The sequence below is a fragment of the Episyrphus balteatus genome, chromosome 3 (assembly GCF_945859705.1).
Source record: "Episyrphus balteatus chromosome 3, idEpiBalt1.1, whole genome shotgun sequence".
Lineage (NCBI taxonomy): Eukaryota > Metazoa > Arthropoda > Insecta > Diptera > Syrphidae > Episyrphus > Episyrphus balteatus.
In genome coordinates this window covers 22,902,649-22,926,104 of record NC_079136.1, presented here as the reverse complement: position 1 = coordinate 22,926,104, position 23,456 = coordinate 22,902,649, and the positions used below count along the sequence as shown (strand labels likewise).

Genomic DNA, 23,456 nt, shown 5'->3' with positions numbered 1-23,456 from the left:
ATTTTAAAACTTCTAACTTTTCTCAATTTATAAGGCATAAAATATAGCAATTTTAATAAATGAGAAGTTTAAAACCTTATCAAAATCATTTGTGGTTTTTCTTGAGGGATCAATATTTCTTAAACATCTTTTATTCTTAAAATTTTATTTTTCGTTCCTCTTTCTTTTGTTTTTATTTCTAAATTTCCATATCAACCCCACAATTTAATTGAAAAGATCAAACACCTTTTAATTTATAATAATTGTTAATTGCACCCCTCTTTTCATTAAACGCGTATTTAATAGAAACATGGGTGTCCCTCAACTTTAATAACGACAATAATCAATTGCAATTAAATCCAAAAAAGTATCTGCTAATTATATTTCAAACAAATTTCCATGCAATTAGCGATAAAAATAATGATTTAAACCCTAACCCACAAACCCCTCTTCGAACTTTAATTATACATATGTATGTATATTTGAAATGGTAGGCAATTATCGAATGGCTTATAGTAAATTGAAATTTTATTAATACAACCCAAACCCTTTTTTCGAAGACAAAACATTAAAAAATCCACATAAAAACTTAATTACAAATTTCTAAATATCTATAACCCACAAATTTAGAAAATTGAAGAATATAATAATTAAATGTCAATTCTCTCTCTCTCTCTCTCTCTCTGTTTCAGGCATCCTCCCATAGTAATTATAAATCGAGTCCCGCGCCAAAAACAGGAAACAATTCAGAATCAGAGGAGACGGGTGGTCGTCGTGACTCCCCTTTATCAGGAAGTCAAGGAGTTGGTCTCAGTCAATCGCTAAGTATTAAACAGGAACTAATAGATGCTCAGCAACAACAACAGCAACATCATGCATCATTACCCCCTGAATTGTTGCCGGTAAGTTGATTGTTCATTTAAGCTATTTTATTTTTTGTCTTCAAACAAACTACTATCCCTCTATATAAAGTAAAATTTATTTTTGTTTTTTTTCTTAAATTATAAAAAAAAAAAAACTATAGAAAAAAAATACCCTTTAGTTTTGTTAAGGTTTTTTCTTTGGACCGGGTTCGATGGTTCCAATATTGTTTTATCCCTTTTTTAATTATTTTTTGTTTGGTTTTATTTTATAATCTTTTTTTTTTCTAACATAAATTTAAATTATACAGACTGTGAATTGGAAATAATAAAAAAAAATAACTTAAATAAAGAATTTGAAAAAAAAAATATATCAGAAGGCGAAGGATTATTGAGATAGACATTGTGCATGTAAAAGTTGTAAATCGACCGAGAAAAAGAAAAAATCTAAACAAAAAAAAATCAATGTTTGTCTAGTTTAGTTTTGTGAATGTAATTTATGTTTTTTGTACTTTTTTTTTAAATATTTTTTTCTTTAATTTGCAAATTTATTTAAAATTTTAAAATTAAAATTAAAAAATTAAATTAAAATCCTTCCCCTTCTTATGTTATTTTTTTTTTAATTCATTTATTCTTTTCTAAGTTATTTTTTCTTTTATTGTTTTTTTCTTTTCTTTAAATATATAAATTCAAAACAATCTCGGCAATACAAAACAAAAAAATTAAAATACAGAAAACTGTTATTCTCGATAATCCTCGACTTGATATAATAATTCCATCGATAACAATGTTGACAACATCAGCAACATTATCGGCAACTCAACATCAGTCTCATATACAACCGTCATCAGGTCCTATACCACATTCACAGCTGTCCACCCAACAATCATCTTCGTCTCCATATTACTATCATCAGTCAAGATATTCTCATCATTCCCCCTCCCAAATGTACCATCTGCACCAACAGCAACAACATTCATCTCCGTCACAAGAACAGCATTTCTATAATCCTCAACAGCAGACACATGTTGTTAGTGATATGCAACATTTCCAAAGTCAATTAAAAGAATTCGAACAGCAACAACAGCAACAACAACATCAGCAACACCAACAACAACAAAAACATAATCTTAAAACATGGTTGCCACCTGACGCAACTACTATCTCGCCACGAGATACAGAACCTACATTGCGATGCTATCTACGTCACAGAGATCATCAGCAACATTTACCCTGTCCATCAGCAACAAGTGCCACAGATAGTATTTTGTATTCCACAAACTTACCAAAAACTCCATCAAACTACCCTTATATGATGAGTGGGGGTAGTATGACAAGCATGCCAATGCATCAACAATCGATTCCTAGCAACAATCATGCACATCCTATTCCAGCACCTCTGCCAGCACCAACAGCAACAACTTCACGAAAAAGTGGCCGATTCCGGTCGAATTGGTTGTATCAATTTGATTGGTTGCAATATGACGAAACAGCAAATACAATGTTTTGTAAATTCTGTCGAAAATGGTCCAATGACATACCAGATATTCGAACATCATTTGTCGAAGGCAATTCGAATTTTCGATTGGAAATTGTCAATCATCATAATAAATGTAAATCGCATCGTTTGTGTCATGAGAGAGAATTGCAAGATGTTGATGAGAAACGACAACAAAAAGAAGCAATTGATGGTTTGTCAACAACTTCGTCGACATCTATAAAAGTGTCCAAGGATGATGATGGTGGTGGAGAAGGAGGGATTGTGCAAAAAGATACTATTACTAATCTACCAAAAGATAAAATTAAAAGCGAAAGCGAAGAAAAAAGTCCTAATATTGGTTGTGTTATTAATTTGGATTAAGCGAGAGATATAAAATCAAATATGTATAATGCATTTTTGTAATTTTGTGTACAAAAATACAATAATTACAATATTATTGTTTGAATTATTACTTATTAATTTTTATTATTTTTAAATGTTTAAAAAAGTTTATTGAAGTGAAATATAATTATTTTCAAATTAATTGATCTTAAAGTTTTTTCTTTAGAATCCAAAGACTTTTTTTTATAGACACAAAAAGTTACGACTAGACTAGGTGAAATAGTGAACTTTGAATATAACTTAATTCCTTACTATGTAGCGTAAAATTAAGAAAAACAGAAAGAGGCACAAAAATCTGTGGTTACTTTGACAGAACATTAGGGTGGGTCAAAAAATGGAAATTCGTTCTTTTGATTTGGTACTTCGAAAACTCGATTTCTAGACACCTCTAGAATAAACTTACTAAATATGAGCTCTTTATCTTAATAGGAAGGTCCTCCGCTTTTCAATTTTCCATTTTTACATCAAGCTTCTACCAAAAAAAAAATATTTTCTTATTAATTGACTTTTTAGCCTATTTTTTTACATATTCTTGTAGAAAATTGAACGCCCTACAAAAAAAGGTTAAATACACTTTTTTGAATTATCTAACCGTTTAGTAGATATTTGAGGTCCAAAAATCGAGAAAATCTTTAAAAATTCGTTTTTTGTTCTTAATTTTGTAACAAATTGAAAAATTATAATAATCAAACGGGCATGACATATTCTTGTAGGAAACACATTGCTCCACAAAAAAGGTCTTATTGACTTTTTTTATTAATCTAACCATTTGAAAGATATTCGAGATCAAAGTTAAACAAAAATATAAAAACTTTTTTTACTTTTCAAAATTTTCTAATTCACTGAAAAAGAATTTCACTGAAAAAGAATTTCGATTTTTTTGACCCACCCTACAGAACATAATTCAGTTAGATACGTGTTTTATTCATTCATGTCTCTAATATTCTTGTTCAAAATACCTAATACAAAATGCAAATAGTCATAAACGCCAACGTTTCTACTTTGATGAAACTGACATATTCTCGTTATAGCAACTTAAATCAAGCTTTTCTGAAAAAAAAAAAAACAACATGGCTGGCAACCATAAGTTTACGAATTCATAAGATAATTGAACAACCTTTTGTTAGTCTATGTCAGTAAAGTAGTGGTTGTTACTTTTGATGTTGACAGATTCGGAAGCTTCGCTATGGCCCGTGTTCACATTGGTCTCATGCCAAGGACTGATATTGACGTGTCTGGGTTGCTTTATCACTTGCACTTTATGGGTAGAAAGAGATATGCAAGAGACTTTTTTTTAAATAAGATTTTAATATTCAGTACTTCCCCATTTTATTTCACTGTTTTTATTTTGTATATATAATATAAACAGTTTTTATTTAGGTATATTTTTTTTAAATATTGGAACCATCGAACTATTCATTTGAATGGAAATCCAGGCATATTATTTATTTTTTTTTTCCCCTTAAACTCAAAACCCTCAAACACATATATAACAAAAAAAAAAATAACAAAAACATAATTTTTAAAATTCCACATTTATGCTGCGTGCAATTTTTATAGTCTGGAGGTATGAAATTACATCCTGAGGATATGTCTAATTTATTATCTTCGCATGGCCTTCAATCAGATTCCATCAGAGAGGACCAAAATGATGTCAAACAAATGCAATTGGATCAATCTGATAACATTGATGGTGAGTACATTAATACAATTTAATTTATTTTTTCTAGTTAACCGTAAATATATTTTTTTTTTTAATTAAAAATTAAAACAATAATATTCATACTAGATTTTTTTTCTTTATTAGTATTTATTTTTTTTTTTAAAGCATATTTAGTGTGCAAGAATATTCTATATAAATACATAATATAACCTTTTTTTAGATTTAAGGTAGAAAATTTCAAATGATTTTTAGTTTTATACATTTTTTTTTTTTTCTAAAAAAAAATCGTAAAATAGCAAATTTTGTTTGTGTACGTATTCATTTTTTTTTTATTTAATTTTTTGTAAAATCGCCGCGAGCAAAAATAAATTTGGTTAAATGTGAATAGAATAAAATTGATTGAACGAATTAAGCACGATAATGAAAAAGAAGTAATCGAAATATTAACGACAATCAAAGTGAAATGGTTATTTGATTAATTTCTGATAAGGTTATTTCTATTGATTTTATATGTAGGTTTTATTTATGAAATTTTATTATTTAACAGAAAATTGAGAAGATGTGTGTTATTATACAAAATATTTGCATTTCTATCACATCGGTTATTTTCTATTCTCTGATCCCACATAATATTTTTAGAAAAAAGAGCAAGGTACTTTTTTTCATTTCCATGGATCTCTACACTTACCTATTGTTTTTTTTTAAATCACTACAATATCTTCAAAGTAATAAAAAAAAAAGTGGAACAAACCACTAAATTAATCAAATTAAATAAATTTATTATTATTTAAGAGATAATCAGGTTTTTTATGATTGTCAATCATCAATTGATAATTGATTAAAATTGAAATTTCAATTTTTAATAACTCAATCTCTTCATTTTATTCCTGATTTATCAAAGTTAGAAATTTTTTAAATTCCATGTTTTGAGTTTATTTTTTGAGATAGATTCAAAACAATTTTTCTTTTAGATAATAGAATCATGACCTGGGTTAGTTTTTTGAAGAAATCGATTTTACGACAAAGTATGGCCTCTGAAGAACTCATGAGTTGGCTTCATTCATTGGTATTCGATAAGACTTTTGAGTTTAAAAATTGCTTCTCTACTCTGGGGCAGAGGGTTGTCTGCACGTGACGTGCGTTTATTTATCTCTTAATAGAGTTTATCAGAATTTTATTTGAGGGTGAATGACTTTTAGACAGAATTAAAAATTCGAACAGAAATAAGGTAAATTTGTCTGTACGGGACACGCAGAATTGTACGTACGTGACAGTGTAATCAATACACTTTAGTAATTTAGCTAGCTTTTAGAATTGGTTTAGCATTTCACTTTGATTGTCATAAACATCGGTTTAAATTATAAATATTAAGAACTTTTGGATTACTTCGAGATTCGGTAACCTACCTTTTATATTAGTTTTAATTTTTTTTTATTTTTGTACATAAAAAAAAAATAATCAAACAAAAGAAAATACAAAGCAAAGAGTATGATAACAATTAGTAAGATACAAATAATAATCTATCTTTTTTTTATTATAAAAAAAAAAACTGAAGCTTTAATTTACTATTTATACATAAACATTTTTACAGTAATAATATCGGGGTGGTTTTGACTTGTTCTCCCTTTTGTTTGCTATATAAAATAATACTTTTTTTCTTAAATTAATTTGCATGCAAAATTTTTTTTATTATAATCGTCTATTTCTCTTTTTTTATATAAATACATATACATATATAATCCTACATTATATTGTTATTTTTTTTTTATATCTATAGAATTAATAGAATAATAATTTATAGAAAAATGATTTTTAAAAATAATAATAAATTAATGTAAGTATACAAATTTGACAAAATAAAGTATAATTAAAACAAAAGTACGATTTAAAAAAAAAAAGAAAGAAATTTACAAAAAAAAAAATATAAACATACAACAAAAAATTTAAAGAAAAACATAAAATAGATAATTCGAAATGAACAAAAAATAAAACAGATCAACACCTCTCCTTCTATAAGAATGTGCATGCTGCATGTGTATAGAAATTATATATATTTTATATATTTTTGTGACTATATAGATCTAGAAGATATGAATTGTATGTTTTTTGTAGTCGGCTTAAAAATCCTATTCTTAAGTATTTTTATATAATTATTATATATATTTTTTTTTATTTTTAAATTTAGTTTTTAATTAAATTTTCTTTTGAATTTGATTTTCCTGTTGAATTTTATTTTATTTAATTTTTTACTTCTTACACATCATATATTAATTTATTTTTAATTTTAATAATTTATATTTTCGTTATATAAAAAAAAAACACCCCCAACATGAATCCAAAAAAAGTATATATCTCAGTTGTTCTTATCCTTGTGCTTGGAAATGTAAATTTGTTTGATTTTCGTTTCCAAAAAGATTTCTGGTTTTATAACAAATTAAATCGGATTAATTTTGATTCTCCAAAAAACATGAATACTCTGAGTAAAAGTATTGGTATTTTGTTCTTGAAATATATCCAAACCTAAATCACAAAATTTTATACTTTAATAAAACCCGAAAAGTTAAACAATTAAACCCAGCTTAACACCACATTGGTGCAGTTTAAAAAAAAAAAATACACAAATGCGTACAACACTCTCTCTCTCTCTCTTTTTCTCTCTCCTTTTATCATCATGGCTTATAACCTGCTATATAATTTAAATCATTTTAATTTTATTATTTTTATTTTGGTTTTTGTATAATTTATTATTAATTAAAAAAAAATTAACATAAAAATAATACAAACAAAAATATTTACTACTTTTGTCTTTAATGTTGCAACTTATATATCACAATCATTATGTATACGATACTTTAACTCATAATTGGAATTTATAATATAATAATTGTTCTATAAGTAATTAAAAAAACTTCTAAATTATTTATTGTTTATTTTTTTTATTTTAATTTTTTTTTTTGTCTTCTTTGAAAGTATCTATTGATCTCAAAATCAATGGATTAATAAATGTCTGTACTCTCATTTCTTCTGGAAAATTGGCATTAAACTAAGTGTTTTGTTGTTGATTTATCAATATAAGGTATATATTTCGGTGTATTTAATATTTTTTTTTATATCTAAAATCTAATTCGGCTATTACAGATATAAAGATTGTAGTAAATAAAACAAGAATAAATTACTCGTACATATACAAATACATATTGTCGGTTTGATTTTAATTTTTTTTTAAATATAAACTTTATAATTTGTTTTGAATACAAACAAGTATTTTTATTTTTTTTTATTATTAATTCTTTCTCTTATCAAAATTTAAAAAAGCACCTTAATTTTTTTCTTAAATATACAAAAAAATTATTTAAACTTTTACTTAAAAAACTTTTCTCTTAATTTTTCAAGAAATATTTTTTGTTCGTAATTTCTTTTTTCATTAATTTTTTTAACCACTAACATATTAAAGTACATAATATCTCTCGCTTTTCTCGTAGGTATAACTTACAAATAATTATTATAATTATTGTGTTGTTAATTTTTAATATTATTAAAATAAAAGAATTAAAAAAATATTAATTGAAACAAACTTCTTCTTTTCGTAATTCTTTTTGCATTCTTTTTTCTTATAATGTTACTGCGCACATTAAATTTATATTACGAACTCTAAACAAAATACAAAAAAAAAATCCAATAAATATTTCTTTTTTTATTTTTTATGTAAGGATAAACTAAATAACTTAAAAAAAATATGCTTACATCAAAATATCGCAAAGGTTGTTTTTTTTTTAGTTTTTCTTGATATAGTAGGTGAAATAAAAAGAACTGGAGATTTCAATTGAAATAAATAATATTGAAAACATTTATAAAAAAATATGTGTTTCCGGATTTAGTATATAAATCAAAAATATATAAACAAATTTAAGGTTGCAACATTCAAAGACTTAAACTGAACACACTGTGATTTCATTTGATTAGATAAAAATCTCAATTTTAAAGGCAATGATTCTGATGAAAATTTTTTTAGAAAACAAAATATTTACAATTTATTATTTGAATACTTTCAAAATGCAAGCAACAAAATTATTGTTGAACTTGATTTTTTTTTTTTTGTTTTAAATAATTTTATTTTTAAGAATTTTGAATATTTTATTTTTTAGTTTTAAAAATTTAATTTTATTTTATTTATTTACCCTTTTTTATTTTTTAAGTTTTTTCATTACCAATTTTTTTTTTTTTGCTAAAAAAGCTTTTCCAAATATACAAATCTCCAAAAAAAAATTACTACTCAAACAATGAACCAACATGTTTATATTATATTTCTTATGTATGTTTTTTTTATTTAAATTTATATTTAAGAGTTTTTTTTTTTTATTTTTGCAAATTTTACTTTGTTATCCCCGATCGTTTTTCACATTGTTTTTCATGATTTTGTTTTTAATTTTTTTTTTAAATTGATGATTATGTATGTACAAGCAGTTTTAACCTTTATTATTTGAGTTTGTTATTTCTTAGATAAAAACCACTAGTTGAAATATTAAAAGTATATTCATTATAAATTTATATATACATACATTAAAGTGTAGATGTCTGTTGTTAATTAAATTATACATATATATATATATAAAATTTTTGTTTGTTTTTAAATTTTAAATTAGTGAACAAACTTTTTTTGGATATGAAAAATATAAAAGAGTTTTAAAATTTATAGAAAGCGTTAAAAAAAAAACTGTATAAAGTTTGTATAAGAAAATACAAAGAGAAATTCAAAATTTTATTTGCCAGTTTTAAGGCTATTTGGATGAATAAATTTTAGGCTATGTTGTGTTTTGAATAATTTTTTATACAGATTTATATACGAAAAAAAAAACATAATGCAATTTAAACAGAATTTCCTGTTACGTGTGATAGTGCATCCTAGTATTATGCGTGAACATTTATTTTAAAGTGGAGTTATTCAGATATCTTAATTTTATAAATAATTTTTACGGTTTTTAGACGCTGTATTTTTCTTTATACGTTTAATTGAATTTAAAATAAATGCCCTTCAAAGCTTTTTGAAGCCGATTTTCTTTCTTCAAAAAATATTGAATAACTCCTATAAAATAAGTGTTATAGTGAGAGTTAATAGTTTTCAAAAAAAAAAAAATCCCACTTTTGTGCATATTTGTTCAAGACTTTTGGTTTTGTTATATTCCCAAAGTATATATATATACGAATTGCAAGTCAAACAAAAATAAAATATTCCTACACAACGCCTTAAAAAACCAAACAAACAAAAAAATATTTGAACAAATTTTTGCTACCCTGTTAATTTTGGTTTTTTGCTATTTTGGTTTTGTTATTAATTTTTTGTTTTAAATTTTATATATACAAAATTTATATTCAATGCATTATACATAAAAAACGCATAGACAAACAAAACGTCGCGTCATAATTTTATATGGTTTTTTGTTTTGATTTTTTTTTTAATTTTTGTTTTTCTTAGGAATATTATATAGCAAATGCAATTCAAAATGCTAGATAAATATAATTTCCCTATATTTTGTATTCTCATGCAAAAAAAAAAAAAAAACAAACAAAAAAAAAATCTTGTATAACAAGCAAAACCAAACCAAACTGTTTACAGGTGATGATGATGTGAATGACGATGATGGCGATGACACAAACAATGATTATTGTCATTTAATCAAAAACAAACAACAACTACACTTGGCGTTACGTTGCCATCAACAAAACATACCAACAATGCCGATTGTAGGGCGTAGCCTTATGAATTCAAATGGCCAACTCCATGATTCAACCCCAACTGTCATAAATTTGACAAGCAACCATTGCATCAGCGGATGCAATAGCTCTAGCAACAATGGGATTGGGATATCTCCTAATGCACAACCATCACCAGTAGATGGTAGCGGTGGTGGTGCAATGACAGCAATGTCACCAACATCTTCCGCATCATCAGCATCATTGCAGCAGCAACATTTAAATTTGGTTATGCATCATCAACATGCTGCTGTGGCTGCTTACCAGCAACAGCAACAACAACTCCACCATCAACAACAGCAACATCTAAGTCATCCTCTGACTTCGTCAACATCATCTACATCGTCGTCGATATCATCGTCGGCGGCTGCAGCAGCAGCATCTAATCGACGCGATCATAATATTGATTATTCTACACTTTTTGTACAATTATCTGGCACTTTGCCAACCCTGTATCGATGCGTTAGTTGCAACAAAATTGTTTCCAATCGATGGCATCACGCCAACATCCATAGGCCTCAGAGTCATGAGTGTCCGGTCTGCGGACAAAAGTTTACCCGTCGAGATAATATGAAAGCCCATTGTAAAATAAAACATGCTGATATTAAAGATAGATTTTTCAGTCATTATGTACATATGTGATCAATTTTTTATGTAGTAAATTAAACAAACAACAACAAAAATTATTAAAATAAAATAATAAATAAAGAAAATCAAAAAAAAAAATGATATGTTCAACTAAGTATATGTAAACAGTATTTAAACAAAAAAAAAAAAAAACATTAACAATAACCTAGAAGCAATTTTAAATACTTAAGTTTAAAAATGATATATAGAAAATAAGATTATTATATAAAATAAAAGAAAAACAAAACGTAGGCAATATAATAATTACATAATATAAATCAAATTATGAAATAAATTTTAATTTAACATTTAGGTGAATTTATTTTTTTTAAATATATTCTTTAATTGTATGTATATATATATGTAATTGTAAGTAAGTAAGAAAATGTGACAAAGTTAGTGATTGATGATCATCATTTTTTGCTTAAAAAAAAAAAAAAACAAAATGAATTTAACAATAATAATCTATAACTTCCAAAATTATTTTAAAATAAGTTAATATTTATCAAAAGCAGTATTTATTTTAACGTTTTTCTTTGTATTATTTATTTTTTTTATTTTCAGTTAGTGCGATGGTGTTGGTTAATTTTGTTACTATTTTATTTTTATTTAAAAAAAAATCATTGCCTTTAAATAGATAGATTTTAAGAAGAAATTATTTGTTTTGTTTGCATAAAATCTGATGAGGGTTTTTTATTATTTATTGGTTAGCATCTTAACTTGCGAAAATGACAAATTTGTTATTTGATCTGCAACATTAAATATGTATATTTTCAAGTTAATAGCGCATAGTAACTTGTTATGAGGAAGTTGCGTTTTTACTTAAATGCAAATGTGAAACCAGAGGTATTGAAACTAAAGGTATTAATGACTTAGCTATGAAAAAAAAGGAACTAAAGAGATTGACCCTATTTCTTTTCTATAACTTTAAAGTAAGCACATATTTTGAACAATTAAAAACTCATTTATTTTAACCTGCGTGAATAAAAAAATTGTAATAAATTTTATTATATTAAATTGGAAACTTTATAACTTTGTCGTTTCTAACATTTTGTTTAAATAATTTCGTTTATATCTTGAATTGTCATAACTGTGCTTCAATTTAGTTTTACACACAATTCTTGTTTTTGCAACCATTATTCGTGAAGATTTTCTTTTCTATAGAGAATTCTAAATCCAACAGACCCTTAAATTTACTGTCGAAAGAAGCGTAAAACCTAAAACCATAAAAATATTCAATTTTTTTTGTAGTTTCTGAGAAATGAAAAATTGCTTATACATAATCTCTTTTAACTCCTTATGGGAAAATACGCTAATTTCAAATTATTCAATCTCGATGGAATTGGCATTGAATTTCTGTTTAGGAACCGATTTTGATAAAGCTAACAAACAGAACTGACAGTAGTTCCGCCCAGAATGGGTGTGTTCATTATTGTGGTTTTACATTTCCTTTCCATATTTTCTGTTATATTCCCATAATTTTTGTAATTGTGTCCAAAAAAAAAACAACAGCAAAAATGTTCAGATAAATGTCAAACAAAGTAGTATGTGTGAAAGAACGCATCCATGTATATGTGAATCTCCAGAAGAATCCAAAATCAGAAATTTAAATATCGACATAAATTTTCTTGAATCTGAAGTGGAAAATTAGACATAAAATTTACCGATGAGATTTTACCAATTACCCCGTCTTCATAAGTTTTTGACATCTGCGTTATTGAAGTACATAGTTGTCATTTGTTTTGGAAATTGTTGTGGTTTGTTTTAGAAATTGTTGTTGATTTTGACTTTGTCAAATCAAACGTCATAAACTTACGACCCCATTTCGCAATTTTGCACAGACGCGCAGAAGAGAACGAAATGAAAACGCTAATGATAAAACCTTGTTTCCCTATACTACATGATACATTACGAATACGATCTAAAGTTCTGATCAAGTAAGGCAAGTTCTGTTTGCTTACACAGTCAGTTTATGACGTTTGTCAAATCAAACGTCATAAACTTACGACCCCATTTCGCAATTTTGCACAGATGCGCAGAAGAGAACGAAATGAAAACGCTAATGATAAAACCTTATTTCCCTATACTACATGATACATTACGAATACGATCTAACGTTCTGATCAAGTAAGGCAAGTTCTGTTTGCTTACACAGTCAGTTTATGACGTTTGTCAAATCAAACGTCATAAACTTACGACCCCATTTCGCAATTTTGCACAGATGCGCAGAAGAGAACGAAATGAAAACGCTAATGATAAAACCTTGTTTTCCTATACTACATGATACATTACGAATACGATCTAACTTTCTGATCAAGTAAGGCAAGTTCTGTTTGTTTACACAGTCAAAATAGATTTATTTTTTAGAAAATTTACTATGTAAAAAAAAGAAAATTAATTTGAAATTAATTCGATGGTGGTGTGGATGTTGTCATTTTTGTCTATATTTTGCATTTAACTGCTAAAGTATTCAGAGCAACACTGAAATAACGTTATTTTTTTAACCGATATAGTTTAAAAACGTTTCTAAAACAATCGGAAATATCTTTTTATTCACTTTCTCTAATCAGTATGGCTTTTTAAGAAATCGATGAGTATAACAAGAAAACAATTCAGAAATGTTAACGATTCACAAAAAACCGGACTAATTGTAGGTAATCGTTTTGGAGATGTTTTAAAAAAATTTTATGGTGTTTTTTCTTGGTTTCGCATATACATTTATACTGTTTCTAAAATGTTTTTATATCTCACATTCGCGATGGAAATTTATTTTTAGTCTTTGTTAATTATTAGTTAAAGTGAGTAACAATTATTTCGAATACCTATAAAGAAAAAAAGGGTCCACCTGATAATCAAACAAAAATGTTAGAACTGCTCCAGAAGAAAAATGTTTTGAAATGTTTCTGAAGTTATTTCTTTAACAAATAAGAAATATTTCAGTAATGTTTTTTAAACAATGTTTCTTCGGTATAGCCAAATCTGTAGAGTCTTTTCTGAAATGTTTATTTCACCTGGACAGAATACTCAAGCCAATCAAATTATTGAAATCTAGTCTAGAGCAATGCGGCTTAAGAAACACCTTTCTTTATAAATCAGATTTTAATAACGCAATAATTCATGGAATATAAATATTTTCACCCTATTGAAATATATGTGACATAGAATACTTCAATATGTAAAAGAATATTTGAGATAGTTATTTTTTTTTATTGACAATCGCACTATAAAAGTTATAATTTGAATTTTTAATTTTATTATCATAAAATTTCCAATATTCTGAAAATGTGATTTTTAAAAGAAAAATAATAACTGTTGAAAACTTGAATATAAATTGAATATGATATTGTGTATAGCATATCAAATTATAATACAGGGATCTCAAATATTATTTCTGTGGTGCAACTGTTTTAAACAGTCTTGTTCAAATAATGAATTAATAACGGTGTAAAATCATCAATAATAGCATCACAGCCTTAGTATAAATTTTATCTTATTCCTTTTTTTTTTTGTATTAATTTTAACATTAATTATTGGCTATACAAATATCACATTCATTTTTGTTTTGAGTTTTTTAAAATAAACAATTTAAAATATACATACTACGTAATAAAACGGGACCTTACAATAAAAATAAATTTTTTAAACAAAATTGTATATTTAAAAATATAATTAAAAAAAGGAGTTAAGATGAAATATTTGAAGAGCCTATTAAATTTAATACATATATACAAAAATTCACAAAAATAAAAATAAAGAAAGGTTGTTTAGCGTGAGTGAAAAATATCACATAAATTATGTAAATGTAGATCTTGTAAATACGTATAAAGTTCTATTTTTTGTTTGTTTTTATTTTAAATCAAAACTTAATTTAGAAATAATATAATAAATGTTTTTCAATTTGAAGAAAATAATAAAACAAAAAAAAAATACAAACAGAACTTTTACCGGAAACGCATAAAAATAGTATCCGTACATAAAATATTGCTTATATCTCTTCTTCTTCTTCTCCTCTTGAATTACATCTTAAACAAAAAATACATAAATAGGTAATACAAAATAATTACAGGAATAATCGATTTTCGTAATAAATAACCATTTGACTTATAGGTGCTTAGTAATAATAACAATGAAATTCTATATAAATATATATATACATTATATCAATACTTAAATAAAGCATGTATAAAACCAAGCATATATACCGTCTTCATTAAATAATTTATTTAATAAAAAATTAAAAAATTTTAAAAATATATTAAAAAATAACAGAAAAGCAATTATTTATGTACAACATACAATTATAGTCCCTTCATCTTAGAAACAAACAAAATAAAGTAATATAAAAAGTCAAATAAAATAATAAAACAACCAGATTTAAAAACGAACGAAAAATTAGTACAAAAATTTTTGTAGATTAATGCCATTATTAACAAAAAAATATTCCAAATTATAAATTATCCAATATGTAGATTATTAAAAATGCATAGCTAAGCTAAGCTATGTAAAATATTTGAAAAAAAAGAGAGTAAACTTTTTCTTAACATTCACATTCATAATTCATCATGAAACAAATTCTTTAAAAAAAATATTAATATATAATTTTAAGACAATTAATAATTTTGTTTAGGTTTTTATATTATTTAGCAGTTGTTAAAATTAACGGCAGTTGTTGTTTTTTTTTTTTTTTTTTATTTTTTTTTGTTTTAAGTTCTCTTAAAAATAGAAATAGTTTCTGTCGAATCTGTTCTGATTATTCAAAAAATAATTATGAGAACTTGTAAGTGAGCCTTTCTTTCAAAATCAAATTATTCAATTATCCCATAAGTAAATTACAATTTTAAAATTATTTATTTTAAAATTTAAAATTATTTTTTTTTTAATTTAAAATTATTTATTTTAAATCACGTACAAGTAAACAAAATGACGACTGGTTTCCATTGGTTTTATTCAAAGCGATATTGTCTCTTACAGTGTATTATGGACGATTTTTTATATTTTATGCCTTAAGTCATGTTTTTACATAAATAATGTATCAAAACTGCCACCTAAAATTTCAGCAAATTTTTCACACACTTCAAAAATTAATAAAAATAATTTAACAAAAATACCTACTTAATTTAAAATAATCTGAATCTCTGTGGAAGTTCGAACGATGTACCATTTTTGTTTTTAATAAAGTTAACAAACAGAACTGAGCGCAATTTCAGAGTAGGTGCGTTCATTAAGTTATCCTAAGGGTTTTAGCACATCAGTTTTGACGTGTAAACTTAAATTGACGTGTCTTAATTTTCAGTAACTTTTGTGGGCTTAGGGGTTATCACTATCAGCATTACGTCAAAAAGCCAAATTCTGATAATGTTTTACACAGTAGTTTTTTAACCATCTTAAATCATAAAGAATAACTTCTTTGAAATATAGATACGTCAATTTAATTAAGTATGGCATAGTTCTACTTTGTTTAAGCTTATTACAGTGCTCAATAGGAGCTGTCCTCTCGAGGTAGTAGACTACTTATAAGAAGAAATCTAGTACAAAAACACGTCTGCCTTTACCCCTTTCCAGGCTTATACATATGTTATGAGATTTTTGTTAAGGATTGAAGTTTAACGCATAGCGGGTGTAGTTGTCAAAGGTAGAATCTAACGTCAAGCAGTGCCGCCTGGTTTTCAAAATTTAAAAATAGTCTTTTTTTTAATTTTGTTTACATTCTGTGGTACATAAAAATGGCAGCCACACAGAGACAATAAAACGAAATGTAAAATGACGTTATGACTTTTTTTTTAAACAACGCGGCGCTAGTTTCTGTCACCATTACCATCCAGTCTCCACTATTCACCTTCAAAACGGTTTTTGATGGAAAAGGTGTTCGTAACATTTTGTTAACTACGAAAGGCTGAAAACTTACGTGTTTTAGATTTTGTAATCGTGTCCATTTATTCAATAATAAAGACGTCAATTAAATTCCCGCTCAATCAGAAGAATTTCTTTACTGTTTTAGGCAAAAATCACCATTCACTTTGATTTTGTGTAATTTTTAATTTTTTTTTTATGTTTCTATTCAAAACAAAAATAACCTTAAATCCCACCGAAACATCACTAAAAATAAAAGATATAATAACCGAATAAATTTTTCATTCTAGTCAGTGAAAAAGTTTACTCTTATTGTTAAACATAACAACATAAATCATACTTGAACAATTTAACAAATAAAAAGAAATAAAAATAGTCTAGTCATGAAAAATAAGATATTTTAAAATATAAATTAAAATATCTATAATCAAAAATAAAAATATAAACATTAAAAAAAAAATCAATGCATTTTCAGAATATTCAATAAATTATTATATTTTGTTCTCAAAAAGCCCACCTTAAGTAAAAAAAATATTATATTTAATTAAATAATATAATTAATACAAAAATAAAGCAAAGTAAAATCTAAAAAAAAAAACATAAACTATAATTTTTGTAGAGAATGTTTATCAAAATCAATAGTTAAAAAAAAGAAAAAAATAAATCCAAGTATTATTTAAATTTTTAAGTTTGAATTTAAATACAGAGCAAAATAAAAAAGGTGATTTATCAAAATTATTATTAAATGAAAAGAAAAAAATCAAAAAAAAAATATTAATTAAAAAATTTAGGGAAAATAAATAGTTTTAATTTTATTTAAAATATATATACACATAAAATATATATTTACATAAAGGAATTACATTAAAAAACAAAAGAAAGTGAAATAAAATATATTAAATAAAAACCTTTAAACCAGTCTTTTTGAATTTGTTATATTTTTTTTTTTTTTGTTTTGCCATGTGTGATTATTTATAAATTATATATTATTTAGATAAAAATTCGGTCAACCAACGCAGGTTTGAAAAATTAATATTTATATTTATAAATATATATAATTAAATGTAATATATAATTATTATAGTTGCAACATTTTTCGAAGTACCAGTTCTTTTTATTTCATTGCTGTAGTTAGATTATAGTAAGACAAAAAAAAAACATCTTCTTTCTTATAGTTTTTACTTTATTTTTTGTTTATAATTTATCTATATACTTTTCTCAATTGAATTTAGGTATATTAATACGCATACGCATCATCATAATGTTCGCTTGATTCAATATAACGCTGTACAAAAAAGATTCATTAAAATATCGTTCATGTGTTTTATAAAAAAAAGAAAAAAAAAATATACCATACATGGAAATCTATCTTCAAGTGAAATGTGTCCTAATACTCAAAAAAAAAAAAAGTTTTTTTTTCTGTCTATCTATTTATGTTGAATGTGTTTACGAGTTTGTTTATTCCATATTTTTTGTGATAAACTTCTATATCTAACAGATATCAACCGGTAAGTTTATTCTTCTTCTATATGTTAGTACAAATTTACATTTATTTATTTTAATTTCAATAAATGGGTTACATAAAATTCAAATGCCTTTTTAAGTAAGAAAGTTTTATTAAATAGGAAATTAAATAAATGCACAACTTTGATTAATATTTTAAAGTGATATTTTTAGGACTTTTTTTTAACTCATATTTAAATAATAGAAAATATAAAACGAAAACAGAACAGTTTTGCAACGTTTTTTTTTATTTATTTATAAATTAATCCAAACCTTCTCTCAGCTATTTTTTTAACTTCCAAAAGGGCGTAAAACTTTTCATTTGTATAAAAATAAAAAATGATGATAGTGTCTTAAATTAATTTTTTTCAATCTCACAACATAATTAAAGGATTACATTATGCCTAAGATTTGTATGTTTTCATGAATTTATTATCTTTTTCGACCCACTGTAATAAGATAAAAATAACTGCACCATAAATTATATTTTTTTCCAATTAAGTTGAAAATTAAAAATAATTTAATTTGATCAGGAATACATTTATCCATAAATATAAGGCCTTCATTTTCTAAATAAAATTTATTTTTAAATATTTTATCCATAATATAATATAAATTTGTTGGTGTATGTTAAATCTGTTTGTACAAAAATTATTATCCTTGATGTAATTTTATTTATATGTCATAGCAGGGTTTTAATTTCTTATGTAAAAATAATTTTTCATGGACTATCATTTTTTAATATTATTATAATTAAAATTAATGTAAAAAATATATTTTTTTCTTTTGAAAAAAAAAATTGATTTATATAAAATTTTACAATATAAAAAACTTGAAAAAAAACAGGAAGGAGGGGTGTTGAAAGTCAATTATTAATTTTATCAATTTACATAGAATGACGATTGCATTAAATATTAAACTAAAGAAAGCATACGATATTGTTGCTCTCTTCGGAAAATAAAATAATCAGTAAATATGTACCTACTTTTTTTTGAAAACTATAACCATTTAACATTTTTTATTGAACCATTCTTCTATTTTGGTGCGGGTTTTGTTTTTGGAATGGCTATAACAAACTGAATCACAAATCTTTTTTGTTTATATAATAAATTTATGGGATAGGAATTTTTTTTTAAACTTCATTTAAATCAATCTAAATTCTATTTGTTTTATTAATAAAAATAAATTCATTACTTTATTAATAAAATTAATTAAAGTTAAATATTCAAACTTACAAATTAACCAATATTATAATATGATAAGTAAATTTATAATTAACTGTATTAGCCCTCTCAATAAATATTATGCAAATTAGGGTCAATATTTATAAAATTACTTCTTCAGAATAACATTTTTAGTTGTTTTTTGCTTACCATTTTTAATACAAAGCAATATTATGTAAGGCATTTTCAATCAGTTTTATTTAAATTAAATTCTCTTCTACGTTCGGCGTTAATAGGAAATTATTGAAGTAACAAAAATATATTATTTTGGTCTTACTAACTAAAAAAAAATTCAATTTTATTTAACTATGGTTGAAAAGTTCTTTAATTGAATATATTCAAATATTGAATTTGTTAAAACTTTTTATAAAACTTTAAATGATAACGAGATTCCCTTCCATACAATATTAAAGTTTTTCACACATTAAGTTCACCCTTTTGCAAATTAGATCAACTCACTTGCCAACTTAATTCAGAGTTTGGCAAACATTAGTTAGTTTGCAAATCAAATTCACCCTTTTAAAAATAAAATTTACTCTTGTATAACAAGAAAAATTTATTTCAAGAAGAATTACTTTGCAAAGGGGTGAATTTGATTTCCAAACAAATTAATTTAGCTTTGAAAATGGGGAATTGAACTGAAAAATGTATTAAATTCAATTCAATTCTGAGAAAAAATCAAACGAAAAAATAATTTAGAAAACCAAAATAATATATTTTTAAAATACATATATCATAAAAGAAAACCTTCTCAAAAATAACCAATCATTAATATTTTTAAAACAAGAAGTAATCCATAATATTATGTATCCAACTTACTTTAATATTTACTTACTTTCAACATTAAATAACAATTTTTCTTCTCTAAACTTTAAAATAATTATATATAAATTATTTTTATTAAATTATAACCTATAATTTGTTTTATTCTAAACTTAAGTATTTTCTTTTGTTATATTTTTTATGTGAAATCACCAACAAAAACAAATACTTTTTTCTTTTATTTTCTTTTCGCGAATTGGATTGTTTGATAAATGCCAAAATAATTTAAAAAAAATTACCAATCCAATTTTGACACACAAAAAAAAAAAAAAAAAACGATTACACAAAAAAATAATCAAAATCAAAAACAAACAAACCATGAACTTGTGTTGTAGGCTCTAAGGCGTGGCATATGCGTTTGACGTTTGAGCGGCTATCTGGCGGCTGTAATTTACATCGTTGCAAATTGTGTGGCAAGGTTGTTACACACATTCGAAATCATTATCATGTGCATTTCCCGGGGCGTTTCGAATGTCCATTATGCCGTGCAACATATACACGCAGTGACAATCTTCGAACGCATTGCAAATTCAAACATCCAATGTACAATCCTGACACAAGAAAATTCGATAATATGCTATCTGCTCCGTCACCAACGGCCATACAACTTGCAGCCGCATCACAAGCAGCAATGGCCTCAGCAGCGGCAGCAGCTGCTGCTAGTGCATTTAATGCAGCCGCTGTACAACAACATCAACAACAACAACAGCAACAACAACAACAACAACAACAGCAGCAGCAACATCTTATGCAGCAACAATTGCAACAGCAGCACAGCAATTCGACATCCGAATGATATAGTCAGTATTTGGGCTGGAACTACCAAAATATGTTACATTCATCAAGAAACCCTTTTTTGTGGAACCTCGATGAACAACACTATCAAGGTGGCTACCATGGCTTGAATAGCAATATTAGTATCACTGAAATCACCAACGATGAAATGATAACATCATCAAACACCTATCCACCGCCATCAGCACAGAAACAACAATTAATAGATCAACATAAAATTATTCACCAACATCGTCAACAGAAAAACCATCAACAACAACATTCGAATGAAAAACATCCGCAGGCGGATCATACCGATGCAACAACCAATAATAATCATGACAACCTGTCAGAAAACAACGGCAACACTGCTGATGAAGTCGAAGTAAGCGTTGATGAACAAGAAACACATAATGGCATCGAATCTATTTCGCCACCATCAGCAAATGGGCTACTGAATCTTTCGCCAAAAAATACTCCAACAACAACAAATGAACCGACATTTTCACACTCATATAATAACACAAATAACAACAATAACGACTATTGTAGTGATAAAATGCGCCCGATAGATCTTTCCGGAACTTCGAGCTCAGATGCAGTGGAACCAATAGCCATTAGGAAAACCCTTAGTCATTTAAGTGGAGTTCTTGATCAATTAAAGGCATTAGAAAAACGTTAAACGTCTTAAAATGTTTAAGATAATGAAATCAATTTGTTTTATATAAAACAAAGTTTAAAACAGAAATACACTAGTGCAATTTTATAAAAATATTTTTTTTTTAAATAACTTGTACCTAGAGCATGTCAAAATATCCACTCGACAAAACTATTTCAAATTCAATTTGTTTTTAACGGTTAAGTCACCCAACAAGCAAAATTCTCTCCAATATCTTAGATCATCAAAAATCTTGGAGAGAATTTTGTATGGGATCTAATTGCTCGATCTGCATACAAGTTTTAGCTTTCACACACAATTCTCTCCAAAATGATGATAAGGTAAAATTTTGGAGAGATTTTCGTATGGTAGCTTCCCTACTAACAATTTTGCTTCTATAATGCTTTACAGAAGCAACAGTTGCATCTGTAAAGCTTTATTGAACCAAAATTGTTTGTCGGGTTTAACTTAGCTCATTCTGCATACTTATCTTTATAGAAAGAAAACTAGGATATACGTCTTAGTTACAATTGCTGCATTCAATTTTTAATCGAAAGCCTTGTAATTGTGTACACCATTCTTTTTAACTTAATTGCCATTAGCAGTATTTTATACAATAAGTATAGTGTGTTAAAAAATAGACACAAAAATAGCTTTGAATCCGTGCGAACAAATTTTAACACTTCTGCAAATAGTGTGGTATAACATTCAATATCTCTCCAAAATCTTTGTAGAGCTAAAATGAAGAGTTTAACATTTCGTTATGTCATTTTGTAGTACGATTTTTTCATTTCGCATCAGCAAAGTACATATACTAAAAATTACCGAATGTTCGCTCGAAATTTCTGTGGCAGAACACTGAAACCTGTTGTGACTTCAGCATCAATTCGAAAAAATATTTATGTAGAACGCCAGGTCCAAACGTTCGGAATGAGATAACAAATTTTATAGAAGGTGTGATGCTTTTCTTTTCACATTTTTGACATTTGTTTATATTTTGTGAGATAGTTTCGAAGCAATCTTATTCAATGCCAATTAAGTTGCAATCTAATACAAAAACCATAAGGTGGAAGAAGCACACAAATTCAAAGGCGCACGTTTAGCTCAGTTTCGTTTTTCAGAGACTTAAATGTAGTATCAGAAAATAATTTCGAAACAAAAAATTCTGACCTTAAGTTTTGTTTCAAAACTGCCAAATTAACTTGTGAAAAGGTCAACGCAGATTTGTTTATTTGCCGTTTTCAGTGAGAACAGAATAATTTGAAAGAAACTTTGGATAAGCTTCGGAAATTGGATGATATTCATAAAAAGTAGAAAATGCTTTTACTAGAAAATTGAAAAGTATTAAATATTTTGAACATGTTCATACTATATAATTTTTTTACTAAAAGCATTTAATATCGTGTATCCATATGACTAATTTAACAAAAATTGTGTTTTATTAGATAGGGTGTCCCAATAAGGGCAAACATTTTAATTTATAAAAGCTGCTTTCCTTTGTAAGATGGTAAATTACTCATGAAATCTAGTAGGGGAGAGTGGGGCTAAATGTAACAGGGGTAAGAATTAACAGCTAAAAAAAGCGATGTTCCTTTCAATATTAAGAAACGCGTAAAGGAGAAAAATGCTCAATTTTTGCATATCTACCGGCACATTTTCTTCAAATGAAGATTAGACGACAGGGTGAGAAGTTACACTAGTGGTGCCCAAAAAATGCATGTTTGTAACTTTTTTTTTTAATTTTATTTTTGGTCTACCTCTTTACCCGAAAAAGATAGAGTGCTAAGTGTTTTTTTGTTATATGCAACTGTGTTTTGGCTCAAATTGTGTGTATATGTTATGTCTATATCAGTTTCGCTTTTTT

At 25.8% G+C, this 23,456-nt stretch overlaps 1 protein-coding gene across 8 annotated transcripts in view; it reads left to right on the top strand.

The window, feature by feature from the left end:
* The window catches only part of LOC129916474 (sex determination protein fruitless), a 124,684-nt gene that overhangs the window by 88,941 nt on the left and 12,287 nt on the right, over nt 1–23,456 (top strand). For 2 of the 8 annotated variants that reach the window (XM_055996457.1, XM_055996456.1), the window contains 3 exons: nt 672–881; nt 4,282–4,414; nt 20,496–22,714. In XM_055996457.1, coding sequence (XP_055852432.1) covers nt 672–881; nt 4,282–4,414; nt 20,496–20,956 — 804 coding nt within the window. In that variant the 3' untranslated portion in view covers nt 20,957–22,714. Of the gene's footprint in view, nt 1–671; nt 882–1,572; nt 4,068–4,281; nt 4,415–9,998; nt 10,825–20,495; nt 22,715–23,456 lie in introns of those variants that run through there. The other 6 variants (XM_055996458.1, XM_055996452.1, XM_055996455.1 and 3 more) reach the window with 4 other exon arrangements.